General features: G+C 40.2%; 1 protein-coding gene across 4 annotated transcripts in view; it reads right to left on the reverse strand.

Moving 5' to 3' along the window:
* USP47 (ubiquitin specific peptidase 47) overlaps nucleotides 1–22,634 on the reverse strand; it is a 129,043-nt gene that overhangs the window by 29,370 nt on the left and 77,039 nt on the right. For all 4 annotated transcript variants that reach the window (XM_074997377.1, XM_074997374.1, XM_074997375.1 and 1 more), the window contains 11 exons: nucleotides 20,183–20,259; nucleotides 19,833–19,888; nucleotides 13,616–13,728; nucleotides 11,166–11,270; nucleotides 9,169–9,379; nucleotides 8,590–8,705; nucleotides 6,924–7,043; nucleotides 4,779–5,556; nucleotides 3,380–3,555; nucleotides 3,025–3,105; nucleotides 1,370–1,485 (listed from right to left, as the gene is read on the reverse strand). In XM_074997377.1, coding sequence (XP_074853478.1) covers nucleotides 1,370–1,485; nucleotides 3,025–3,105; nucleotides 3,380–3,555; nucleotides 4,779–5,556; nucleotides 6,924–7,043; nucleotides 8,590–8,705; nucleotides 9,169–9,379; nucleotides 11,166–11,270; nucleotides 13,616–13,728; nucleotides 19,833–19,888; nucleotides 20,183–20,259 — 1,949 coding nt within the window. The remainder of the gene's footprint in view (nucleotides 1–1,369; nucleotides 1,486–3,024; nucleotides 3,106–3,379; nucleotides 3,556–4,778; nucleotides 5,557–6,923; nucleotides 7,044–8,589; nucleotides 8,706–9,168; nucleotides 9,380–11,165; nucleotides 11,271–13,615; nucleotides 13,729–19,832; nucleotides 19,889–20,182; nucleotides 20,260–22,634) is intronic.

Below are 22,634 nucleotides of genomic sequence, written 5' to 3' on the forward strand. Positions count from 1 at the left end.
TGCAAACTTTGCCACCTCACAGTTTACCCCTTTCTCCATATCATTTATGAATAAGTTGAATAGGATTGGTCCTAGGACTGACCCTTGGGGAACAGCACTAGTTACCCCGCTCCATTGTGAAAATTTACCATTTATTCCTACCCTCTGTTTCCTGCCTTTTAACCAGTTCTCAGTCAATGAAAGGATCTTCCCTCTTATCCCATGTCAACTTTATGTATCTATGGTATAGTATAACAGCAATTTAACATCTTGTATAACTGGTGCAGTACTATGAATTGCAAAATTTTTAAAAAGGGAAAATAGGAGCAAGTTTACAAAGTGCATAATCAAATAAAATGTGAACGCTAATGTAGATACATAGCACACACCTTGTATTTTATTTAGGTCTCTTAACGCAATGACACTCTATTACTACTCTTGTGTGTACATGAGCCTAAATTAAACCAGAAGTATGAAAGAATTCTGAGATGACAGACTCCTATTTTCTGACAATCCTGAAAAACTAATCTCTCTCATTTGTAGCTGGGTTTCACTTGTGGCTTCTGATAGCTAGACCTGAAAATGAGAAATAACAAAAACAGCCTTATAGTAGGGTAGCTCTAGGAAAGACTGTGCTTGTTAGCAGAAGCACACATGTTCAGAAGAACATGGAACTATGACTATGTGACCAATGCAGGGTTGCATAACGAATGGAAAAAGACTGTGGTATTATTGCCCCAAGCTTTACACACAATTAGAACACTTTTTTCTTTTTTATCCTTTTTGGAAAAGGAGACACTTAGATCACAGGTGTCACTCATATGGCTCATCTTGTACATTTCTTCCAGCCCTGCAGCAAAGGATTAAAGTGTACAGAAAACCAAAAGAGGCATTGTCCCAGAACAGCGTTATTTCCTCGCACTGCATGGAAACGTTTGAATTCTCAGAGGCTAGTCTTTTTTATTGTGACCTATTTCTCTTTTCTGCCCTTTCTGATTTGAGACAGGTACTAATTAACTGTGACAGAAGTGCACACAGATCTAAAAGACAGAGTACAAACAGATCTAAAAGATAAAACAAAGGCATTTCCACTTAAGCAGCTCTCCCTTCAATCCTTCACCTTCAGGCTGGGGTGTATGCTAGAAATTTATCACAAACTATTTTTTTATACTGCCAGCTTGACAGACAAAACAATATCTGATTACTTTTCAACCACCCCTCAGACAACCTCTAAAACTGACTATATTACTATGTTCTCCCCTAAAGGAGAAACAACATTTCCTCCTAATATTTACAACCAGTCCTCTTGGCTTCTTCTGAGGTACAGAAACAAAGGCACTTTTAGTTATATTTAATCCAGCAGTTTTCATCCTGAGTGTATATTCTTTACCTGTCAATAGTAAGATCTAATCCACATTGCTCCCTGAGTTGAGGCAGTAGCTCCTCTTTTGAATGACGCACAGTCATTCCTTTAGCAAAAACAGCATCTAAAAGAAACTTGCATGGCTGCGAACACAACAAATGCAAATTTATTAGTTCTAGAATTTCTTCGTTACAAAAAAACAGTAAGCAAATCACTCTCTCTCATTCGTGCTATGGTCTCGTGCAATCTCCATCGCCCAGAAGGTGACAGCTAAGAACTTTGTGTGGGCAAGATACTAAACTAGGTAAGAATGGCCATACTGGGTCAGAAACAAGGTTCACCTAAGCCAGTACCCTGTGAGTGAACAAGGACAGGTGCTTCAGAGGGAATTAAATTGGTTCAAAAAGTACTTTAATAGTTCATGGTAGCTTATTTTCAATTCACTCATAAACCAAAACCTTAAGTGAAACAAAGGTGCAGTAGTTAAGAGTTAAAAACTGAGTATACTATTAAAACTTCAGATACATTACAAAACATATGACAGTGGCATTTTGCTTTTTTACCCCCACAACTGAAAATATATTTTATGGACATTGAAAACATATATAGATAGATAGATAGATCGATCGATCGATAGATATTAAAAATAGTTTTCCAAGTCTGAACTGTTTTCTTAAGTAGAAAAACACCTGTGGGGCCAATAAATTTCACATTAAAAACAAAGACTCACTAGTGTGATGACAAGATTTATTTAATTAAAATTATTTGGAAAAATATTTTTTGCAATCAAAAAAGCATTGAATTTAAGCTATTGATCAACTTTATGTCATTCCTTATTCAATTAGCTGTACAATAGTCCCCCAAGCTATGTGAGGGTTGCGTTCCTGTGCACCCTCACATAACTGGAATTTTGCATAAGTTGGGGGTGGGAGCCAGGCAAAGCTTCTCCTCAGCTCCCCCAGATGGAGGGAAGCTGGGGAAAAGATGCACTAATGCATCTGTCTGTCCACCCAGCTCCCCCAGCTGAGGGGAGCCCAGTGGGCAGACAGACACTGCCACAGGGCTTCTCCTATACTTCCCCCAGCTGAAGCACTTTCAATTTGCATTTAATTCACATTAATACAAATTAAGTGCAAATCAAAATTGCGCATACTGGGGGATTACTGTAGTCTTCTTTCCTGCTTACCCATCACATTAGTAATTGGAAAAAAACGCATTGTATTATTACAGGTGTAAAAATGAAACAGGCATTTGTAAAAACAATGCAGTTTTTACGTGGAAGTTGAGACAAAAGATTGTTTTAGTCACCTAACTGTCCTTAAGGCTCAAATGGATACTCAACAGGTTAACTGTAATTTTTGTTTATAGCAATACAACAAGACCAGTCTAGTGCAAACAAAGGTATATCACCATATTCAGTGAATCTGACAAGTACCGCTTTGAGTACCTAATGGTAGTAAATATTCCAGCACTACATTACTGGAAAACATAACACTTTACCAGAGAGTTCAGAGTATAAACTTCCTAGTTAGGTATGCTCTCAGGAAAAAGAGTACGTTAACTGAAAAGTGAAAATTAAAGCAGGTTTTTTTTTGTTTTTTTTTTTTAATTTAAAGACTAACACACATTTCAGTGTCTTCATATGCTACTTTTGGAAGATCTTCAAATATAAAATTACTTACCTCTGGCTCATTTATCAAGAGCTGGTACACTTTGACTCTGTATTCCCCCTTCTTAAGGGCTCTTCCAAGTCTAATAGTTATCTATCAATTGCAAAGAATCATCATCAGAACCAGTATTAAAAAAAAATCAAGTTAGTTTTCTTCTAACATGTTAACACTACTAACATAGCAAGGATGCCATGGAGTAAGGAATTTCATCTAGTGTGGACTTAGTACACAAAGGTTGCCTAGTCAGCCAGATGAATTTGATTGTCCACAATGCAGAGTCACTGCTGTGACTGTAACTAAGAATATCACTGTCCACAGAGCTTGTGCTATAATAAGTTTTAACAATTCAGAAGCTCACTTGACTAACCTTATTATCATCAGAAAATGATGAAAGTGTCTCATTCAACCGAACACTCTCGAACTCTTGATTGCTGGCATAGACTCGAAAGACTTTGAAGTGAGAGGACGAAACTCCAACAAACGGCTCCAAGTGCTGCTTGAAGGCAGACAGTGTAATTCTTTTATCAACATGTACCATTAACCCTAAAAAAAACAAAAAAACAAAAAAACAAACTCAGGCTGTCAAATGATTAAAAAAATTGCGATCAATCAATAATATGTTTGCCCCTATTTCCTTATACAGGTTGAATCTCCCTCATCCAGCACACTCATCTGGCAACATCCCTCCTCCGGCAGCACAATGGATGTTGCTGGATTAGAGAGCACCTGGACCAGAGAGCTCCAGATGTGCCTGGCACAGCAGAGCCCTGCTCATGGCAGGGAGCCCTGCTGACAGCTACTCTGGGGGGCCCCTAGAACAGCCCCAGGACAGGGAGCCAGGCTGCGCAGTCCCACTACAGGTAGCCAGCTGAGGCTGGGGAGCCCCACTGTGTGGAATCCAGTCCCACTGAACACGGGTAGGGTGAGGAGGAACTAGGCTATGGCACCCAGCCCAGCCAGCAGCCCCACATCTGTGGTTACCCCAGCCCAGGGCAGAGGGGCCTCAGTAGCCCCATGGCTGAATGCTAGATGGGGCAAGGAGCCCCGCCGGCAGCCTCAGCTGCCAATTAATGCGCGTTAAGGCCTGTGATTAATGCGTTCTTTTTTTAAGACACTAATTCTGCCCAGCGTTAATCACAGGCTTTAACACACATTAATTGCCAGACCTCACAAAAACCCAAATTCGTGTTACACCATATTTTGCCCATTTAATTTGTTAAATCATGTTGCCACAAACGTATACTTACTTTTATGGTTGTAATGCCTAAGAACGCTAGTCACAGAGCACGACCCCATTCACATTGTATCTATACAAGGTATTTTATGGCCCCCAACCACTATAATATCAAAGTGCCTCACAATCTTTCATATGCTTATACTCAAGCACCCCATTAGATAATACTTCACTAGCCTCTTTTTACAGATAGTAAACTAAGGCACAGATAAACTAAGAATAAAGTTTTCAAAACCTTCCAAATAGTGGAGAAATACATAAAAGGTGCTATTTCTAAGAAAATGAAGTATGATGATTGTCATTCTGTTGCTCACTGGGAAACTTCTCCTTTTTTCTTAAAAAGAGCTAAAGCACTTAAACCTGGCTTAGCAAGTGAACATGAAAATATACTGCTGTGATATTGCTAAGCATTTTGAAAAACATGTTAAAATTGAATACTTCAGTGGTCTGGTTTAATTTTTGTACTGTAAGATAGCTCTCCGTGTTAAAGCTAGATAGATTAAAGGCATTTTTAATAAAACAGAATACTTACATTTCTGTCCTTCTCCTGAACCTTCATCCACAGCATATGGCTCTGCTTTGAAGAACATGTATTGTGCTTCTCCCCTACTCTTGCCACTTTCGTCATATTCACTGTCAGTTCCAGAATCCTCCTCTGCTGTGTCCCAGGTTTCTTTTTTTCCTTCATTTGCTTTAGATCTCCTACTACTTGTGATGCTATGAGAATCAAATCCATTAGCCAAGGGGATTGGGGCATTGTCCACATTGCACAAAGTGTCACTGCTGTGACTTGAACTAAGAATATCACTGTCCACCGAGCTTGTGCTTCTGTCATTATTCACATCAGAATCTGACCGTTCCTCCAACTGGAAGATTTCTGGATCAGAAATCTGATTTTGGTTTTCAAGTTCTCGGTTTTCTGCTGATGCTAAAGGGTCTACCTCATTCAAAGGTGATTCAATGTTTTCAAAGTCACTTGCTTCTGTGCTCTTGCTACTGTCTCCATTATCCACCTCTTGCTCTTGTTGTAGTGACAAGCTTTTAAGTTTTTCAGTGCTTTCTTCCAGGATAGCCTCTACAGACCTCATATTCCCCACAGATCCTTTTACTCTTGCACAGGCTTCATCCAAATTGCCTGAATCTCCACTGGCTTTTTGATTTACTATCCTTTTAAACTGAGACCCAGGAGACTGTTCTGGCAATGTAACATACAGCCTGATTGTGTTTGCATGACGATCCAAAAGTTTCCACAAATGGGAGTCCGTATATGCCATCTGACGATCCAAAGACTCTGAACTTTCAACAAATACCTAAACATACCATCATACAATTATACTACATAGTTGTTACTTTATACTATAAGCAGCAACATACAGTATATAGCAGTATTCAGAATACCTGGGAAAGATAACAACAATTACTACAATCTATTTTTAAATTCCAGTTTTAGAAGAGACTTAATAAACAATATCTAGATTATTAACTATTTTTAGAGCTGAACAATTTAATCTTATATCTATTATGTATGTATGCATGCTATTATACTAAGCAGACTACAAGTAAATTGCAAACCAACAGATGGACAGGGCTCCTACCAGCACTAATAGGCCAAATTTAAAAAAAAAACAGAACCTCTCCTGCATCTAGAAGGACGGGAAGTTGCACCACCTAACAATTGGTAAGTTTAGCACTAATATACCCACTGTATTTTTGAATAGTAACAGAGAGATAGCCGTGCTAGTCTATCTACTATCAAAATAAAAAAGCAATCCAGTATCACTGACCACTAGACTGCCTTTTTTATTTTCCATTGTAGTTTTGTGATTGTATTCAGGTTAAGAACCTTTGAAAGTGCATGTATGACATTGCTTTAAACAGTGCAATCCTTAAATATATGCATGGTTGATGAAAAAACACAGCTTTCCTCAGATGAGGCGGCTGTGCTGAAAGCACATGGAATCTATGAATAATGTTCTTTTGCTCAACTACAGTGCAATACAAGGTTCTCACAACCCCCTGCTGATCCAGATACATAGTGCATCAATATGTCCTGATACCAATAAACACTTGAGCACAAGCCTCAAAATCAGAAGATAATTAATGGGAAAATGCCAACTGGGACCAGTTAAACCACTGCAACTGTAGATGCCAGAACAAAGCTACACATGTGGACGTACAAAAATTATTCAAGTTATCACCTGCATTATGAAGCCACTGTTGGAAATATTTACTACACAAACTCTGAACAATGCTGTCAGGTTGTAAGAACAGGTGTTTTGTTTGAGTTTAAGTTTGGAACAAACTCAGATGCCAGGAGCAAATATAATGATCCAGGGCGTTGAGACGCAAATTTTACCAGTCTATGAGCAATATATTACCCCTGCGGTCTTCATTATAACATCATAGCACTAATGCTGTTGAACTTCAGAGATCAGCCAGATTGCAGACTGCTCAACCTTGGCTTCTCTATCTGGTTTCATATAACTCTCTTACCCTAACACTCTTAAAAGTACAAAATTTGTGAGCTTCTCCTAAATGGGGGAGGGATCTTGAGCTAAAGAAAAATAAAGTAAATGAAACAGCCAGTAGTTTTATGTAGATTTCTTACTTTCACAATACTCAAGTAACCATTTTAAATATATTAGAAAAGAATGCTTTAAAAAACAAGAGATCTTACCTTATTACTTCTGAAAAAACCTTCAGCTTTCAGTGTTTTGTTGCCCACATTGAGAAGACGCAAGTCATTGTAGCAACGTTCCAGTACTACACGCATTGTTTCAGCAGGTAGCTGTACAGCCTACAACACCATAATGCATTTGAGAAAAACAGCATATCCTTAAGTATTTTTACTTGGATTCCTAAAAGCTACCACATGGGAGGAGAAAGCTTGGTTATTATTAGATATGTAAATTAGAGAGACAAACCCAGCCTGACTGAACTGCTTAAAAAGTTTGAAGGTACAGTTTTCATTTTGTCATATGGGATGAAAACCAGGGTGCCTTAATGAAATTAGAAGGCAAAAAATTCAGAACAAAAACAAAATACCGCTTTAACTGATATGCGGTCACGTTTTGAGATTCACTTTTGCACGTGGACATCATAACAAACCAAAATGTTTTTAAGAGGGTTGGCAAAATCTATAATGGTCAAATATTTGTAGCCAGTTAGGAAGACAGCGAGAAGAACCCAATCTCATTTTTCAGGAATAATCTGACTGAGAATGTAAGGAAATCTTCTGACACATCAACTATTCCCCACGTCAGACATTTTCTATAGATGTTTTGCTACGGTGAGCTGAGTGAAAAAATTTTGAAAACAATCAAAACCAGGCTCTGTTTCAAACCCTGTGAAATAGAAACATCTTCAAAATTTTAAATATTGTGGGAGATTTTTTCCTTCATATCCTAGTGACATTTCATATTAAGAAAGATATACAGGAAGTTATAAAAGGACTCACTAAGCTCATTTTTGCTCTGGTGCAATTCTAAAAGAGTCAGTGGAGTTACAGAAGTTTTATGCTAGTGCAACCATGGTGAATCAGCCACAGAATTAAGCATCCTATGCCATTTAAAGCTGACAAAAGGGGTAGCTTGCAATTGCAGTAAATGCAGTAATCCTAGAACATAAATTTTATCTCATCTATTTAAAAGTTGAAATTCAGACTTCAGGATTACTTTCGAGTTTGTTAATATGAACGAGTGATTCCCTGTTGAGTCTTTAACGGGCAGCACAGAACTTTCATCTCTGGGGATAAAGGGAAGTTATCCCGATTCTTTTTTGTTCTCAGTCTTAGGCCAGGTCTGCACTATACATTAAAGCCAATTGTAGATGCGCAATTCTAGCTACCACAATTGAATAGATAGAACTATCTTATCTACAATCAATGTACCTGGCTATCCTCACAAAGACAGGTTGACAGGAGACACTCTCCCATCGACCTCCCTTACTCCTCACAGTATTGAGGAGCACAGGGGTCAATTACCTACTTCAAATAATTTGATTTTGCACAGCCTTATTGGGCATGCAAAATTGAACCCCGGAAAATTAACTCTAATAGGGTCCATCTTTTGCGGAGTGAAGACATATCCCTAGAGGGCTCTGTGACACCATATGTTGTTCTTACACCACAAGGGGCCATTGTGAGGGAGAGAGTCTCAATATAACTGTACATGTCTTCTGTAGTGTCTGTCACAGGAATCTTCCATTGCCTGGATATGGGGCTTTCTGGGTCCTTTTATGTTGTCCAAAGGGACAGGAGTTGCATGAGTTCTTACCCATGGTATTTAAATCATACAGTGTTTTCATATTTAGAATTATGAATTAAAAACATAATGCTCAATTACCTTTGAAATGAGCTGCCTGAATTCAGTAACTGTCTGATTCAAATAAGCTCGCACACTGATGGAAGGAGCAACAGATTCAGTCTTTAGGTCCACTACATGAACCTTCACCATAACCTCTGTAGCAAGGAGAAATACTATTATAAGACATTATTCAGTTAAAAACAAATGAAAACAAACAAGTGTGATGTTTACAGTATACCATTTAAAGATTATTATTAAATATACATGTGTTTTAATTCAGTCCTCTAGCAGTCACAATCACAGCCTTCTATTTTCCGGCAGTAAGATAAGCAAACAATTTAAGGACAACTAGATAAAAATGTTATTTAATACAATACCTAATTATAGCAATGCTTTCTAGCACTGTTTTAATTAGAAGTCTGTAAGCAAATGCTACATAAAAATAGTTAAAACCTGCAGCATTCATAAGTGTTACTAGAACCTTAGAAAAAAAAAATCTCATCCTTTCACATGCAAGTATTTCTATTTCAAATTGCAGAGTTTGTATTTATCATCAACACCATGTCATATATTATAAACATTAGTTCTGTAAATCCAAAATCAGCTTATATTCCTTACCACCAGGTTTATAACTCTGGAAAATTTGGTCAGCTCTTCTTGTTTCCAAAAGTAAGTCAAACATGTACGTTGATTTGACTCCTCCAAGTAACAATCCCATTGGTGTATCCTCTTCCTCTTCCTCAAACGATCGCTCCAAATAATCATGGAATTCATCATATTTAACAAGACGACAGCAATCCAGAGGAAGTACTTCTTCTAGATCCATTATCTAGAATACATATGAAGTAAAAGTTAAATACTATTTCACAATAATTATATACTTCTTTTTCTTTAACTTAATGCATTTCTCTTCCCTCTCACAACAGCCCTTTGAGAACCCAAGCATGGCTGTCCTTGGCAGCATTACGTTCTCATGTTAATCTTGACCTAGCCAAAGTCCTACCCCCACCCCCCCGCCCTCTCCCACACATTCTTGAGATGCACTGTATTTATCCAGGAATGCTACTTCAATTCTGGCTTCTCATGCCACCTAATTGCTACTAAAAGCAAAAGACCTGCTAGACTCAAAACAATGCTATTTCTTTTACCAGGAAGCAAAGAGAAGAAAACTTCACGTGTGTTTTTCAAATTAGAGAAGCTGAAGACAAATGTGTCCTGATCAAAGCAAATGTGACTAAGGAGAAGAGAAGAATGCAAGTGAAACTAAAAGTAGTTAGGCAACATGACTGTGGAGACAGAGATGCTGAGAACTGGAAGATGAGATCCAAGAAAAATATCTAGAGAGCAGAGATGGTTGTATATTGGCTGTAAATAGTGACTTCAGGGCCATTGTAAGCCCCAGTTAATGGAGTTATATATCATGTCACAAAGTGAACTTTTGGTTTTAAGAAAACCTAAGTTCCTATTCCATGAGGGTACGACTATTCTGTAGTCCTAACACAAAATAAATTATACTAAAGTTATTGGTACACTGCACCGAAGCTTGAAATAAGCTCCTATTTCAAACTTCCTGTACAACAAGGGATAGCAGGAATGAAATGCCACACTCAAAATAGCCCATTGTGTCACCTTACCCTGATTGTAAAGAAAAGCTTGAAAATGTAAACGTAGCTGATGCAGCAGCATCTACACATAACCTGAAACAATAGCTCTAAAATGGATTAATTCCTCCATGTATCTCAAATGGGGAATTTGCTTGTACAGTCTCCACTCTGGAGGACCATGGTAACACCACTCCAGCAGAGAGCATGGTGAGAGACAGAACTAAAAAAAAAAATGCAGCAGGTACAACCCATCCATCCAAAGCAGATGGATCCCAGCTGCTAGGGTTAGCAATGACGGGCCCACATGCTACCCCTACCTCTTTTTTTAATTAAAGGGGATGGGAGGGAGCATGGACTTACCTTGCTGCCTCTTCTAGGAGGACAATGGAGACCCATTATGGCTGCCCCCAGGCATCCCAGCTACTACCACCCTAAATGATTAGTAGATACAGGGGCTGTGGTATGGCAGGATCCTGGATTGCCTTACTCAGTCCCTGGCCTGGACGTCCTTTAGAGTTAAATATAATCATCTACAACACATGCTAGTTTAGCTGAACAGTCATCCATTGGACCACTAGAATTAGGAATAACTGTCACTAGATCTACTGTTGAGAAGCCTTCCTATCTTTTGCCTATATTTTATAACTGTGATCCTACTATAAACTGCCATACTTCCTCCAAGTATGGAGATTAGAATTAAGTCATGAATATAAGAAAAAAAAAAGTCCTTGTAATAAGACAACTATGAAGATGCCCTGAGGTTTCAGAATGAGTGTGTGAACTCAAACTAGTTTTTAAAGAATTGTCGGTGCCCCATTGCTATACCAACAATTCATAGCTATCAACGAAGCACTTTGTCAGCAGCATCAAAATGGAATGCCTCGTGCTGCTTTTCTGTATAAAGAGAACAGTCAGTCAAAGATGGTAATATAAAACATATAAAAATATACTTTGGGTAAATACAGTCACATATCAGCCAGTTTTGCTACATGGTCTTGCATGACACTATACCTTGTAAGCTATTTCTACAGCTTCCTTCAGTGTCTTGTCTTTATGAACTTCTAATTTATTCTCCATCATTATTTGTTTCACAGGATGCATGCAGAACAATTTAATCTGTAAATATATCAATAAAATGAACAGGCACAATGCATTGACAAATACAGTACACTGCCATTTATCCGAAGTCCCATTACTGAACCTAGAGCGTGACCCTTAAGTTATCTGAACCAGTATCTGTCAAGTATCACAGAGGTAGCCAAGATAGTTCATAGCTTCAAAAACCAAGAAGTTCTGTGGCACCTGACAGAATAACAGATATTTTGGAGCATAAGTTTTGTGGGCAAAGACCTGCTTATGCTCCAAAATATCTGCTAGTCTATAAGATGTCACAGGACGTCTTGTTGTTTTTTAACCCAGTGTGACTCCCAAGTAGCCATACAATAATTGCCTGCTATTAAGTTGACACTGAACATTTTAACAGCGATTAATGCTAATCAACAGCTTTCTTCTTTTAATTCTTAATACTCTGTATTTGATTAAAAAAAGTTATCAAATTTCTTTTCAATAAAATTGTTCTTAGTTTTTTTTTACAAGTACCAAGTACCAAACATGAACACAAAGTTTTGAATTGGTTCCAATGGGTGTTTAGAGGCTCAGACCTTAAAAACACATGATTCACTAACTACCTTCACTGAAATTGCAGCTCAAAATTAGTCTTCCTTTTATCTGAATGTCTGAACGTTGTGGATGTTATGCTGGCCATTTGCTAAATGGAGCATGTCATACTCATCATAAAGTAACTAAACAAAATAGCTGAGCAGTACTATCCGAACTGTTGTGAAAATTCCTCTTCGGTACAATGCAAACTTTCAGGTCATTAACAGAATGGCCCACTCCATTAAAGTGCTGACTGACCAGTTTGTGAATCAAGAGTGGTTTTTATGTCTGTTTTATGCCCATTAATTCTTTGTCTAAGAGAGTTTGAAGTATGTCCAATATACAAAGCATCTGGGCATTGCTGGCACATGATGGCATATATGATAGTCGAGGAACACGAGAGGCTGACGAACTCTGTTTTATATTCAAATTCAACATATTAACACATGGTTTGAACCAGGATGGGAATTTTCTAGGTCATTACAGGGGCTCTTATGCACACTTAGCTTCATCTAATTCTTGACTCCCCCTCAACCCACTTCTGCTCCTCTGCTCTCTGATTTGCTCACCTTGATAATATTTTTCTGATTTGTCAACCTTGATTACTATTTCTGGTTCTCTGTGCCTTAAATATTGAGTCTGTTCTGGTAAGGCTATGATCTGAAGTGGGTCTGTCCCATGAAAGCTCATCACCTAATAAATTATTTTGCTAGTCTTTAAAGTGCTACTGGACTGCTTTTTGTCTTGATTCTAAAGAGAATGCCCATTAAGAGATAATTAATGCCAATTACAATGTAGATGTTCATCCAAAAAGATCTAGACAGAATCTGCCAAGGAGCCATCAGGCAGTTACTTTTAATGACCGTAATTAACACACTAAACTATCCAATCTCCCCCTTTTGGAATGCAGATATTGTCTGCGTGCAGTTGGCAGGCTCCTCTGTTCTCCTACCCAGTGTGAGCTACTCATGCTGCCCAGAACGACTCTTGCTGACCACATGAGCTCATGTCCAGCTGGCAGGGGGTAACAGTCTTCTAATGTATATGGATGCTTGTGGAAAAAGACTGGGAACAATATTCTGCACGCACTTTTGTTTCTTAATATCTAATCTTGTTTTTCTTTAGTGTTATGCATTGCTAAATATTCTATTACCCAGAACATTTGATTATCCGGCAACCTCCTGGTCCTATGGATGCCCGATATCAAAGAGTTTACTGTAGCTCTTTAGGTATTGACATCAATAAAAACTAAGTAAACTCTTCCATATCCAGCAACCCCAGTACCCAGAGAGCAGCTGGGGAGGCACAGGCTGCTGGGAAGAGACAAAGATGCAAGATCCCCGGCCGAGGCCAGATGAACACAACGGTAGCTCCAGGGCTCGGGGAACATGCTAGTAGCTCTGGGGCTAGGAAGAGAGCCAGGCTCAGAGGAATGTGCTGGCAGTTCCAGAGCTCATAGCAGCTCTGGGGCTGGAGGAACACACCGGTAGCTCCGGGGCTGGGAAGTTGGGGGGCGGGGGCAGAGGAACACGCCAGGGCTGGGAAACTCCAGCAGCTCCAGCCCCAGGGAGCCGACTAGAAGTAGAGGAACTCTGACAGTGATGGGACCAAGGGAACTCTGGCAGTCCTGGGCCTGGGAGTTACTTCCATGCTGCAGCATATTTGTGCTGGTTATCTGAGCGTTCCAGTTGATTGAATACTGGATAAAAGAGAGCTTACTGCATAAGACTCATAGTACTTATATCTTCTAATTTTTCTTAATAGAAACTTAGAGTCAAAGTTTAGCAACCTGGAATTCTAACCTTGCAAGTATTGCGTTCAATTTCACGTTGCCTCTTTTCTTGCTCTTCTAATTCTTTTTCTTTCTGTACCAACTGTTTAATATGCTCTGGATACTCATTCACTTCAAGAAATTCTATAAATAAAAACAAACAAATTAAATGCTGATTAAAAAGCTAAAAGGACTACAAGGACTACTTTTTATAGCACTTCTTTGTAGAAGTCTTTACTGTTTGCATTATGTCCACAACAACCTGATAAATTCCTCCCTTCCAACTAATGGCTTACTTCTATGTATTAAGGGAAGGTGAAATCAGCTTGATATTATTTCCTCAGTTGTATTCCAGTATCAAAGAGGTTAGAATACCACTAAGTATAGTGTTAAGATAATAATGCAGCATCCGCAAAGAGTTTTGCTGTTTAGCAACAGAATCTTCAAGACTGATCACTAGGTTCTACAAAGTTTTTTTTTTTTCTTTTTCCCTTACGATTAACTTTCCCATCTTCCAGGAATATGACACTGTTCCAATATATCTCACCAAAATCATGATAAAAACAATTGTGGTCTTTCTTAACACAGAACAGTGCACTAGGTAAATTTCTCTGCTAAAATGGAGAGATGTAGAATGAGACATTTCTCAAAAACTTAAAAGGAGGAACAAGTTAACACCTGCAAACAAAGGTGACTTTTGTTCTACAAGGGTCACATGCACCATGGAATATGATATTCCCTTCATGTGTTTAAAAAATAGTTTACGGTATCACTGGTTAGACATTGGACAAAGAAATAATACTAGAAGGTTCAGAAGCTGATACTGAAAATGTAGAATCTTCACTATTTCTTGTTTCTTGAGAAAATATTATGCCTGCTGCAGCCCCAGATAGTTCAAAACTGCTGCCTGCTCCCTTGAGTTCTCTGCTCTAGATGCCGGGGTAGGGGAAGGCTTTGCACACTGCCCACCCCCATTACCTCAGCAAAATCTTTCAGTTGCTGTTGGCTGAAAACCAACCAATGGGAGCTGAGAGATTCTCCTGGGAGGTAGGAGCAGTGCAAAGTCTCCCTGCAATCCCTCTGGCATTCAGAGAAGAGTGCTACATGGTACAGGAAGCCATTTAAGGCAGCCGCTGGCTGCACTGTACCTGAGGTGGTCCGTGGGACAGATCCAGCCCATGGACTTTATCTCACCCACCACTACACTAAAGCACTGATATTTCTTTATGGCTATTATATACCTGAAGCCACCAAACTTCTCAGAAATCACTGGACCTGATTATAGCTGTTCTGATACTTTTTTCTCTACTACACACAAGACTTTGTATTTCCTTTAAGCTAGGAGGTTTACCATTTCTATGTGTATGGAGAAAAATCCTGGTGTTGAGACAGAAATAAGGAGGACACTTGCCTTATAGCAATGTCAGGTTCTTTGAGATGGACATTCTACTGTGGGTTTTGGGATAAACATGTGGTCTGTGCACCCAGAGTCAGAGAAATTTGAAAGCTGTGTTCATTGGCATGCACCTGACACCTTTACACTCTTCATGCCTCCAAATACAGGATTAAAGAGATGGTGGGCCAGCCACCTTTCCTGTTCCTTCTTTGTTCAAATTCTTTATCTGAATTTGTGGAAAGGTCTGAAGTTCAGGTAAAGATAAGGGCCACACACACCTCAAAAAACCTCCAGTTATTGTAAAAGAAACGAAACTCCTCTACCTCTTCAAGTGCTGGTCCATATGAGTATTCCACTATGAGAGACTGATAAGCAGTATTCAAGGAGAAGGAAGGGACATGACTGCAGGCAGCAGAGCAGTCTGAACCACTGCTATCCTAAAGGATCCATCAGCAGCAGAGTACCACACTAGAGTACAACATCTCACAAACATATACATGGAAATCCATGTCACTGTTTTATCAAGTGTCAGCCAGACACTTCCTGACGCAATGATATAGATGTTGCTTTTGTCCTTGTGTACAATGAACTCTCAAACTCTTGTGAAGGAAGAACTGGAAACAACTGACAATAAGACAACCAGCGATCCACCACACAAGCCTCAGAGGATGGGCTTTAGAGTTCTCCCTTAGCAATCAGTATATCTTAAGTTCCTTGGGGTTGACAGAGTAGGTTTGCTCAACTTTATATGGATTTGTGTCATATGATCTCACGGCCAGTTCAGAAGGGGACCTGACAGTACCCAGATGTGAGCTCTGTGGTATAGACTCTCCTGTAGCAGAGTCGGACCTCACGGCAAGGGATGCACTCTATGTGGATTCAAGGTGATGTATGGAAAGCAGCAGGGGCCCCACAGTTTGGGTATGACTGCAGCCTCATGGCTTTCTCCTACTCTAAGCTGAATTTCCCACAGTTCCTGAGTATGGCTGGGGAAGCTAACCACAATGTGTGCCTTCCTGCGAAAGTATGAGAAGAGCAGATGATAATGGCTGAGTGAGAAGGAACAAGGGCAGGACACAATTTTTGAAGCCCAGAGTTCTGGACATAAACTGATACAAATGATGGGGCACTGGGAGGGTGGGACAGGTCCCCTCAAGTGGAAAATCTACTTAACTATAAAAAGCTTTTACTAAAGTGTTAAAAGCTACAGAAATGACTATACTCAGAAAGCATTAAGAAAATGTTTAATAATTTCAGATAAAAATTTAAGGAGAGGTCCAGACACTGGAGGTTTCAAACCAGGCACACTGCAGTAAGAAACTGGAGAGGTGGTCAGCCTGCTCTGCCCTTCTTTACTCTGCTAAAGGCATAAGGAAAGCAAGACCACATATGAAGGCTAACACTACTGCTTTCAAAATTCTCAGACTCCTGGTACATGGAGCACATGTATATTCTATAGTGGAATGTATACAGAGAGCAGCATGCAAAAGAAGAAACAGGGTATCCTGTCTACTATGCAACTGTGAAAGCCGTAAGAAAATTCTTTGCTTTCCACTGAAAAGATATATGATGTATTACATGAAGCTTGTTAAAAAGGGGATATTTTCATAGCTGCCATTGAAACAATTGATATTGAATGGCATGACTAAAAGGCAAATAAGAAATGGTAGAACTGTGAAGTTGCAAAACAGCCTTTTAAATCTAAAAAACCAACCAAAGGCTTAAATTCACCACATAAATATAAAATATAACTAAGCCATCAGTTAGTTTTTAATTCAATTCAATTCAAATGAATAGAGATTGAACCTCTTTAGGTCCAGCATTCTTGGGGCCTGACCAGTGCCAAACAAGAGAATTTACCACACCACAGGAAGTCAATATTACCTAGGAGCATTACCAACACTTCCACTGGGCTCTGCACACCCAGAACCAGGACAGGTGGATGTAAATCAACTTCATGGGACCACAGGAAACTTGGCCACACCCATGATAAGCAGTCATCCAGCTAGCTAAAACCAAGCCAGATTATGGATGATGGTGGTCTAGAGAAGTCCAGCCTGTGTTTTGCTGTTGCCTTCATGCTTACTGCTAATCTTCGTAACTGCATACTCTTGCTCATAGCCATTGTTACTGACTTTCCGATCAATTTTATGCAGGCTAAAAATTCACCAAGGAGAAGTAGGGTAAGGGAAACTAACAATTATCCAGCTTTCCTTCTAAAACAGGTATAATGGCAGAATGCATTATTATGTATGCCAGATTTTCATTGTATTCCTTACACACATATGGATAACTCTGCAGGCACACACAACCAAGTCCTCTATCACCTGTACGTGAAGTGATGAAACTCATCAACTGCATATGCAGGTGACAGTCATGCATCTACAAATAAGGCTTCCATCTGTAAGACTCACACACTAAGATATACAGGTCTGTTAACCAACCACAAAAAGTATGGCCATGAATACTTTTGCAAACCTTCTCTTTGATGAAGACCTTACAGAAGTTATTCATGTTCTAGCCAACTTGATATCAACACCATTAAAAAAACTGAAGTTAATCAGGCAATTATAATTCTGCCTTACTAGGTAAAATTCTGAGCCAGAAGACTATCACATCAGTGTTTTGCAATCTAAAGACCTAAATGTTTTGTAAAACGCTTCTCACAAGACCATCGCTCTTACTTCATACTACTGCTACTATGATCACAGATGCTTACGATAAAGCTCCCTTGTTATTGGGTCTGAGGCTTCATTATGTGATACCCAAATAATCATTAGTGAGGTAGCTAGGTGCTAGCACAATATAAATATACAGAAGTAGACAACTGACGGAGCTCTCCCCATAAGGATCACTGCGTCTAGAGCTTTGTCTCTGGTGAACCACAATAAGCAAGTCTCTTAGTCACCGGGCCCATTTTATCCTCTACATGTTTCCAGCAGGAAGGGTGTTGAATTTCCGAGTTCTATGTGAGATGGAAAAGTTTTTAAACTGCTGGTACTGGAAGAGCAATCCATTATGCCTCAGGGTTTTTTAAATTAAACTATGTTCGAGCCTCCAAAGTCCAGGCTGGCACTTTTATTTTAAATCAATATAAAAATAAATGAATATTTAGTATGTCTCAATTTAGTTCTCGTAGCAGCAGTCAGAATCTTTAAATAATTTTAAATGTTATTCAGCATAGATCAGCTTCTATCTTCCCTGTGTGGCAATGGCTGGGAGTTACACTAGATTTTCTTAAAGAAAGTAACTATAGCATTGAAATCAAAAGCTAAGTCTACTTCTGAAGTAATCTCATAGATTTTTACTCTAACAATACTCAATTCTGACCAAGTGGTAGGATATTTTGTGTTGACCTTATTGATGTTTTGGGTACATTTCCATAACTGAGTATCTCCCTGAATCACGAAAGGACAAGAGAAAAAACAAACAAACAAACAAAAAACCACACAGACTGATCATAATATGCTGTTTTTTCCCCATATTCTGATATTTTGAATGTGTTTCTACTTTACAAAGCTATCACAGACACTTCCATATCACCTAGCTGTACTACTTCCTCCTCTCTCACCTTGAACCCCCAGATGTTCTAGCATTCAATGGAATTTGAAGAGAACATCAAGCTTCCTTATTTGCTTTTTTATCATCATTGTTTAAAGTATCTGAAAAATGTCTACACAGAAGAGAAAGCACATTTCTGAGAAGCCTCCCAGACACTTCTGTCCTGACACCAGGAAATGTCAAACTACCAACTGAGGAAATTATTTTAAAGGGGTAAAGAGAAGCTACAAAAGTAAACTGCACTTCTACTTTACACCACGTACAGAGCATACCAGATTCACAGCCATGCAAAACATGTCATGGACTGTGAAATCTGACCTTTGTAGTTGCAGGGGGATGACAAGGTTATTTTAGCAGGGTTTGTAACAGCAACGAAGGGTCCTGTGGCACCTTATAGACTAACAGAAAAGTTTTGAGCACGGGCTTTCGTGAGCACAGACTCACTTCATCAGATGCTTCATGCTTCACTTCATCCTGAGTCTGTGCTCACAAAAGCTCAAGCTCAAAATTTTTCTGTTAGTCTATAAGGTGCCACAGGACCCTTCGTTGCTGTTACAGATCCAGACTAACACGGCTACCCCTCCGATATTTAGCATGGTTGTGGTATTGCCAGCCTTGACTTCCAACTAGAGAGCAGTGGTTGAAATGCTGACCACGTGGCCAGCTCTGAAAGCAGCAGTGCAGAAGGTGGCAATACTATAGCTATATCGCTCTTATTTCTGTACTGCTGCTTCCAGAGCTGAGTCCCTGGGAAGAGTGACAGCTGCCACCTAAGGTCTCAACTCTGCAGGCAGCATTGTAGAAATACGGGTGGTAATACCACAGGATACCAACCTTACTTCTGTTGTGCTGCTGGTGGTGGTATGTCTGCCTTCCGGGTTGGACACCCAGCCAGCAGCCACTTCTCTCCAGTTGCCTGGCTCTGAAGGCAGAGCTCCTGCCAACAGCAGCACAGGAATAATGCAGCAGTGTCACATGCCATCCTGCAATAACCTTGCAGCCCTCACAAAACTCCTTTGTAGGTCAGGACCCCCTACAATTACAACACTGATATTTCAGATTTAAATATCTGATATCATGACATTTATCATTTTTAAAATCCGATAGTAATGAAATATGCCAAAATGGATGATGAATTTGCTAGGGTCCTACTCATGTATGAAAATTACTCACACTCTTAAGAAACAAACGTCTAATAAACATACAATTAACACCCCATATACATGCTATAAAGTCTTTTTACTGAGAAAGTAACATTTTTAAGTTGAAAACAGTAAAAATACGCACTTACTTGCATTTCTTGTTGGATCCTTCAGTCTATATATAAGCATATATGCATTTGTGGAGCTAATAGGAAAAATATTTTTTAAAATATCAGTATATCACTTGAAAGTCCAAATTAAATATTTTTATAGAAGTTAATACTATAAATATTTGTATATGACAACTAACCGTGTGGATTAATTCAGTAATCACAGATACTGTTTTTAAACAAAATTCATATTATTGCTACAAGATCTGAAATTGTTAACTTTAGCATTATTTGTCATAAACATATTATACCATTTTTACTATAATGCAGCATGCAGTTTGGTTGGACTATACAACATTTAAAAAACTAAATATTAATGATTTACTAACCTAGCAAAAGCACTGGAATAGTAGCCTCTGCTTCCAGAGGACCCACCATATGTTTTCTTAATATCTTCTTGGGTTATCTAATAAGAAAAAGAAAAAGATTACTCACTGTTGCAAGTGCTGTTCTTCGAGATGTGTTGCTCATATCTCTTCAAGTTTGGTGTGTGTGCACACGCAAGTTAGAAACTATTAGAAAGCTTTCCCTAGCACAGCCAGGTCGTCTGGAGAATCCCACAGAGTAGCATTTATGCAAAGCCCATAACATGACCCAGCCAAAACTGGAATCCCCTCAGTTCCTGCTCGCCGACCACTCCAAAACTGGGGAGGAAGGTGGATTTTGAATAGATATGAGCAACACATCTTGAAGAACAGTTACAAACAGTGAGTAACAGGTTTTTTTCTTCAAGTGCTTATTCATATCTATTTGAGTTAGGTGATTCCCAAGCTAAACCTGGGGTGGGAAGGTGGGAGAATTTTGGAGTCAACATGTGTCTGACTCCAGGACAACAGCCACAAAAGGTACGTTTCATTCAGACTGTTGCACAATTGCCTAGTGAGACGTGAAGGTATGCATAGAGGATCACACAGACAGAACTCCTGAAGAGGCACATGTGCCAGGAAGGAAGATGAGGATGTCTGCGATTGCATAATATATACCGTCACCGGCAGTGGGTAGACTTTTGCAAGGTCATAACACGCCCTTATATAGGACCTGATTCAGGAGGATACGCACTGTGACGATACCAGGAGTCCCTTCATGTGCTCAGCGACAGCCACGAAGAACTGCAGAAGGGTTTAGTTCAGTCAATACAAAAGACAAGTGTCTATCTCACATCAAGTGAGTGCAGCTGTTGCTCCCACAGGGAGCTATGAGCTTTAGTGCAGAACACAGGCAGGAATATGTCCTGAAGAACATGGAACCCAGATACCACTTTAGGCAGGAACCCAGGGCGAGAGGGAAGTTGGACCTTGTCCTTACTGAACACTATGTACAGGGACTTTGACATGAGGGCCTGAAGTTCAGACACCCTTCTAGCAGAGGTGATAGCCACCAGGAAGGCCACCTTCCAGGAACAGTAAAGGAAAGAGCAAGTGGCCAGTAGTTCAAAGGGAGGGCCCACAAGCACCCAGGGCACCAGCGAACTGGCAGGTCAGGTCAATCCATGCCCTTCAGGAAGCGGCTCACCATGGGGTATGCAAACACAGAATGCCCACCTTCCCTATGGTGGACGGCCAATATGACTGCCAGGTGAACCTTGATGGATGAAGAAGCAAGGCCTTGCTGCTTCAGAGACATGAGGTAGTCTAACACGTACGGAACAGAGGTAGACAAAGGCACGAGATCACACTGAGTGCACCAACAGGAGAAGCACTTTCACTTGACCAGGTAGGACGACCATGTAGATGGTTTGCAGGTATTGAGGAGAACCTGATGCACTGACCCCCAGGAAGTCCACTCGGCAGATGTCAACCATGAAGCCACCACGACAAGAGGTAAAGAAACTGGAGGTCCAGGTGGCAGAGGTGACCGTGATTCAATGTGATGAAGTCCAGCACCGGGGAAGTCAAATGGGTGGAAGCATGGAAAAACTCCATCAGTGGGGGTTACCAATGCTGGCAAATCCAAGCTGGTGCTATAGAGGATTATGTCTGCCTTGTCCCTGTGAACCTTGAGGACCACCTTGTGCACAAGGGGAAATGGAGGAAAGGGTAGAGCAATCTGGGCTCTATGGAATGAGGTACACATCAGATATGGAGCCTGGGCTGAGGAAAGAGAAGCAGCAGAATGCAGGGTATTTGCAGATGCTCAGGCAGGTAGAGATCCAGCCGGGGAAAGGCCCACTTTTGGCGGGGAGGGGGGATCACCAAGTTGATAACGTTCACACAGATCAACCACTCATGGGCTAGGAACTGATGACTGAGATGATTCTCCAGCTGGTTCTGGACCCCCACAAGATAGCCCACTCCTGTGACCTGGAGCTGTCCTATGCAGAGCTCCCACAAGGGCAGAGCTTCTGAGAAGACTGGGGAGGAGCGTGCTCCCTCTTGCCAGCTGATGTAATACATGACTGTTGTAATACATGACTGTTGTATTGTACGCCATGACCAATATGCAATGGCTATGGAGATGAGCTAGAAAAGCAAGATAAGTGAGGCGAAGAGCCAAGATCTCATAAATGTTTATGCAGAGTGACAGCTCCTCCATTGTCCTCAATACCCAAGTTGTGCAACATCCCAGCTGAGCTCCACAGCCTAAAGCTGACATGCCCATGTCCAGGGAGTAGTGGGCTGAAGAGCATGAAGGGGAATGCCTACAAGAATGTTGTGCAGACACAGCCACCGGCAGAGTGCACTGGAGAAATGGTAAGGCAGGGTCACAACCATATCCAGGCTGTCCCAGCTGGCATGGCACGCCAAGACCAACCACAAATGGAAAGGGTGAAAATGGAGCTTT

Source organism: Carettochelys insculpta, chromosome 6 (assembly GCF_033958435.1).
Source record: "Carettochelys insculpta isolate YL-2023 chromosome 6, ASM3395843v1, whole genome shotgun sequence".
NCBI lineage: Eukaryota > Metazoa > Chordata > Testudines > Carettochelyidae > Carettochelys > Carettochelys insculpta.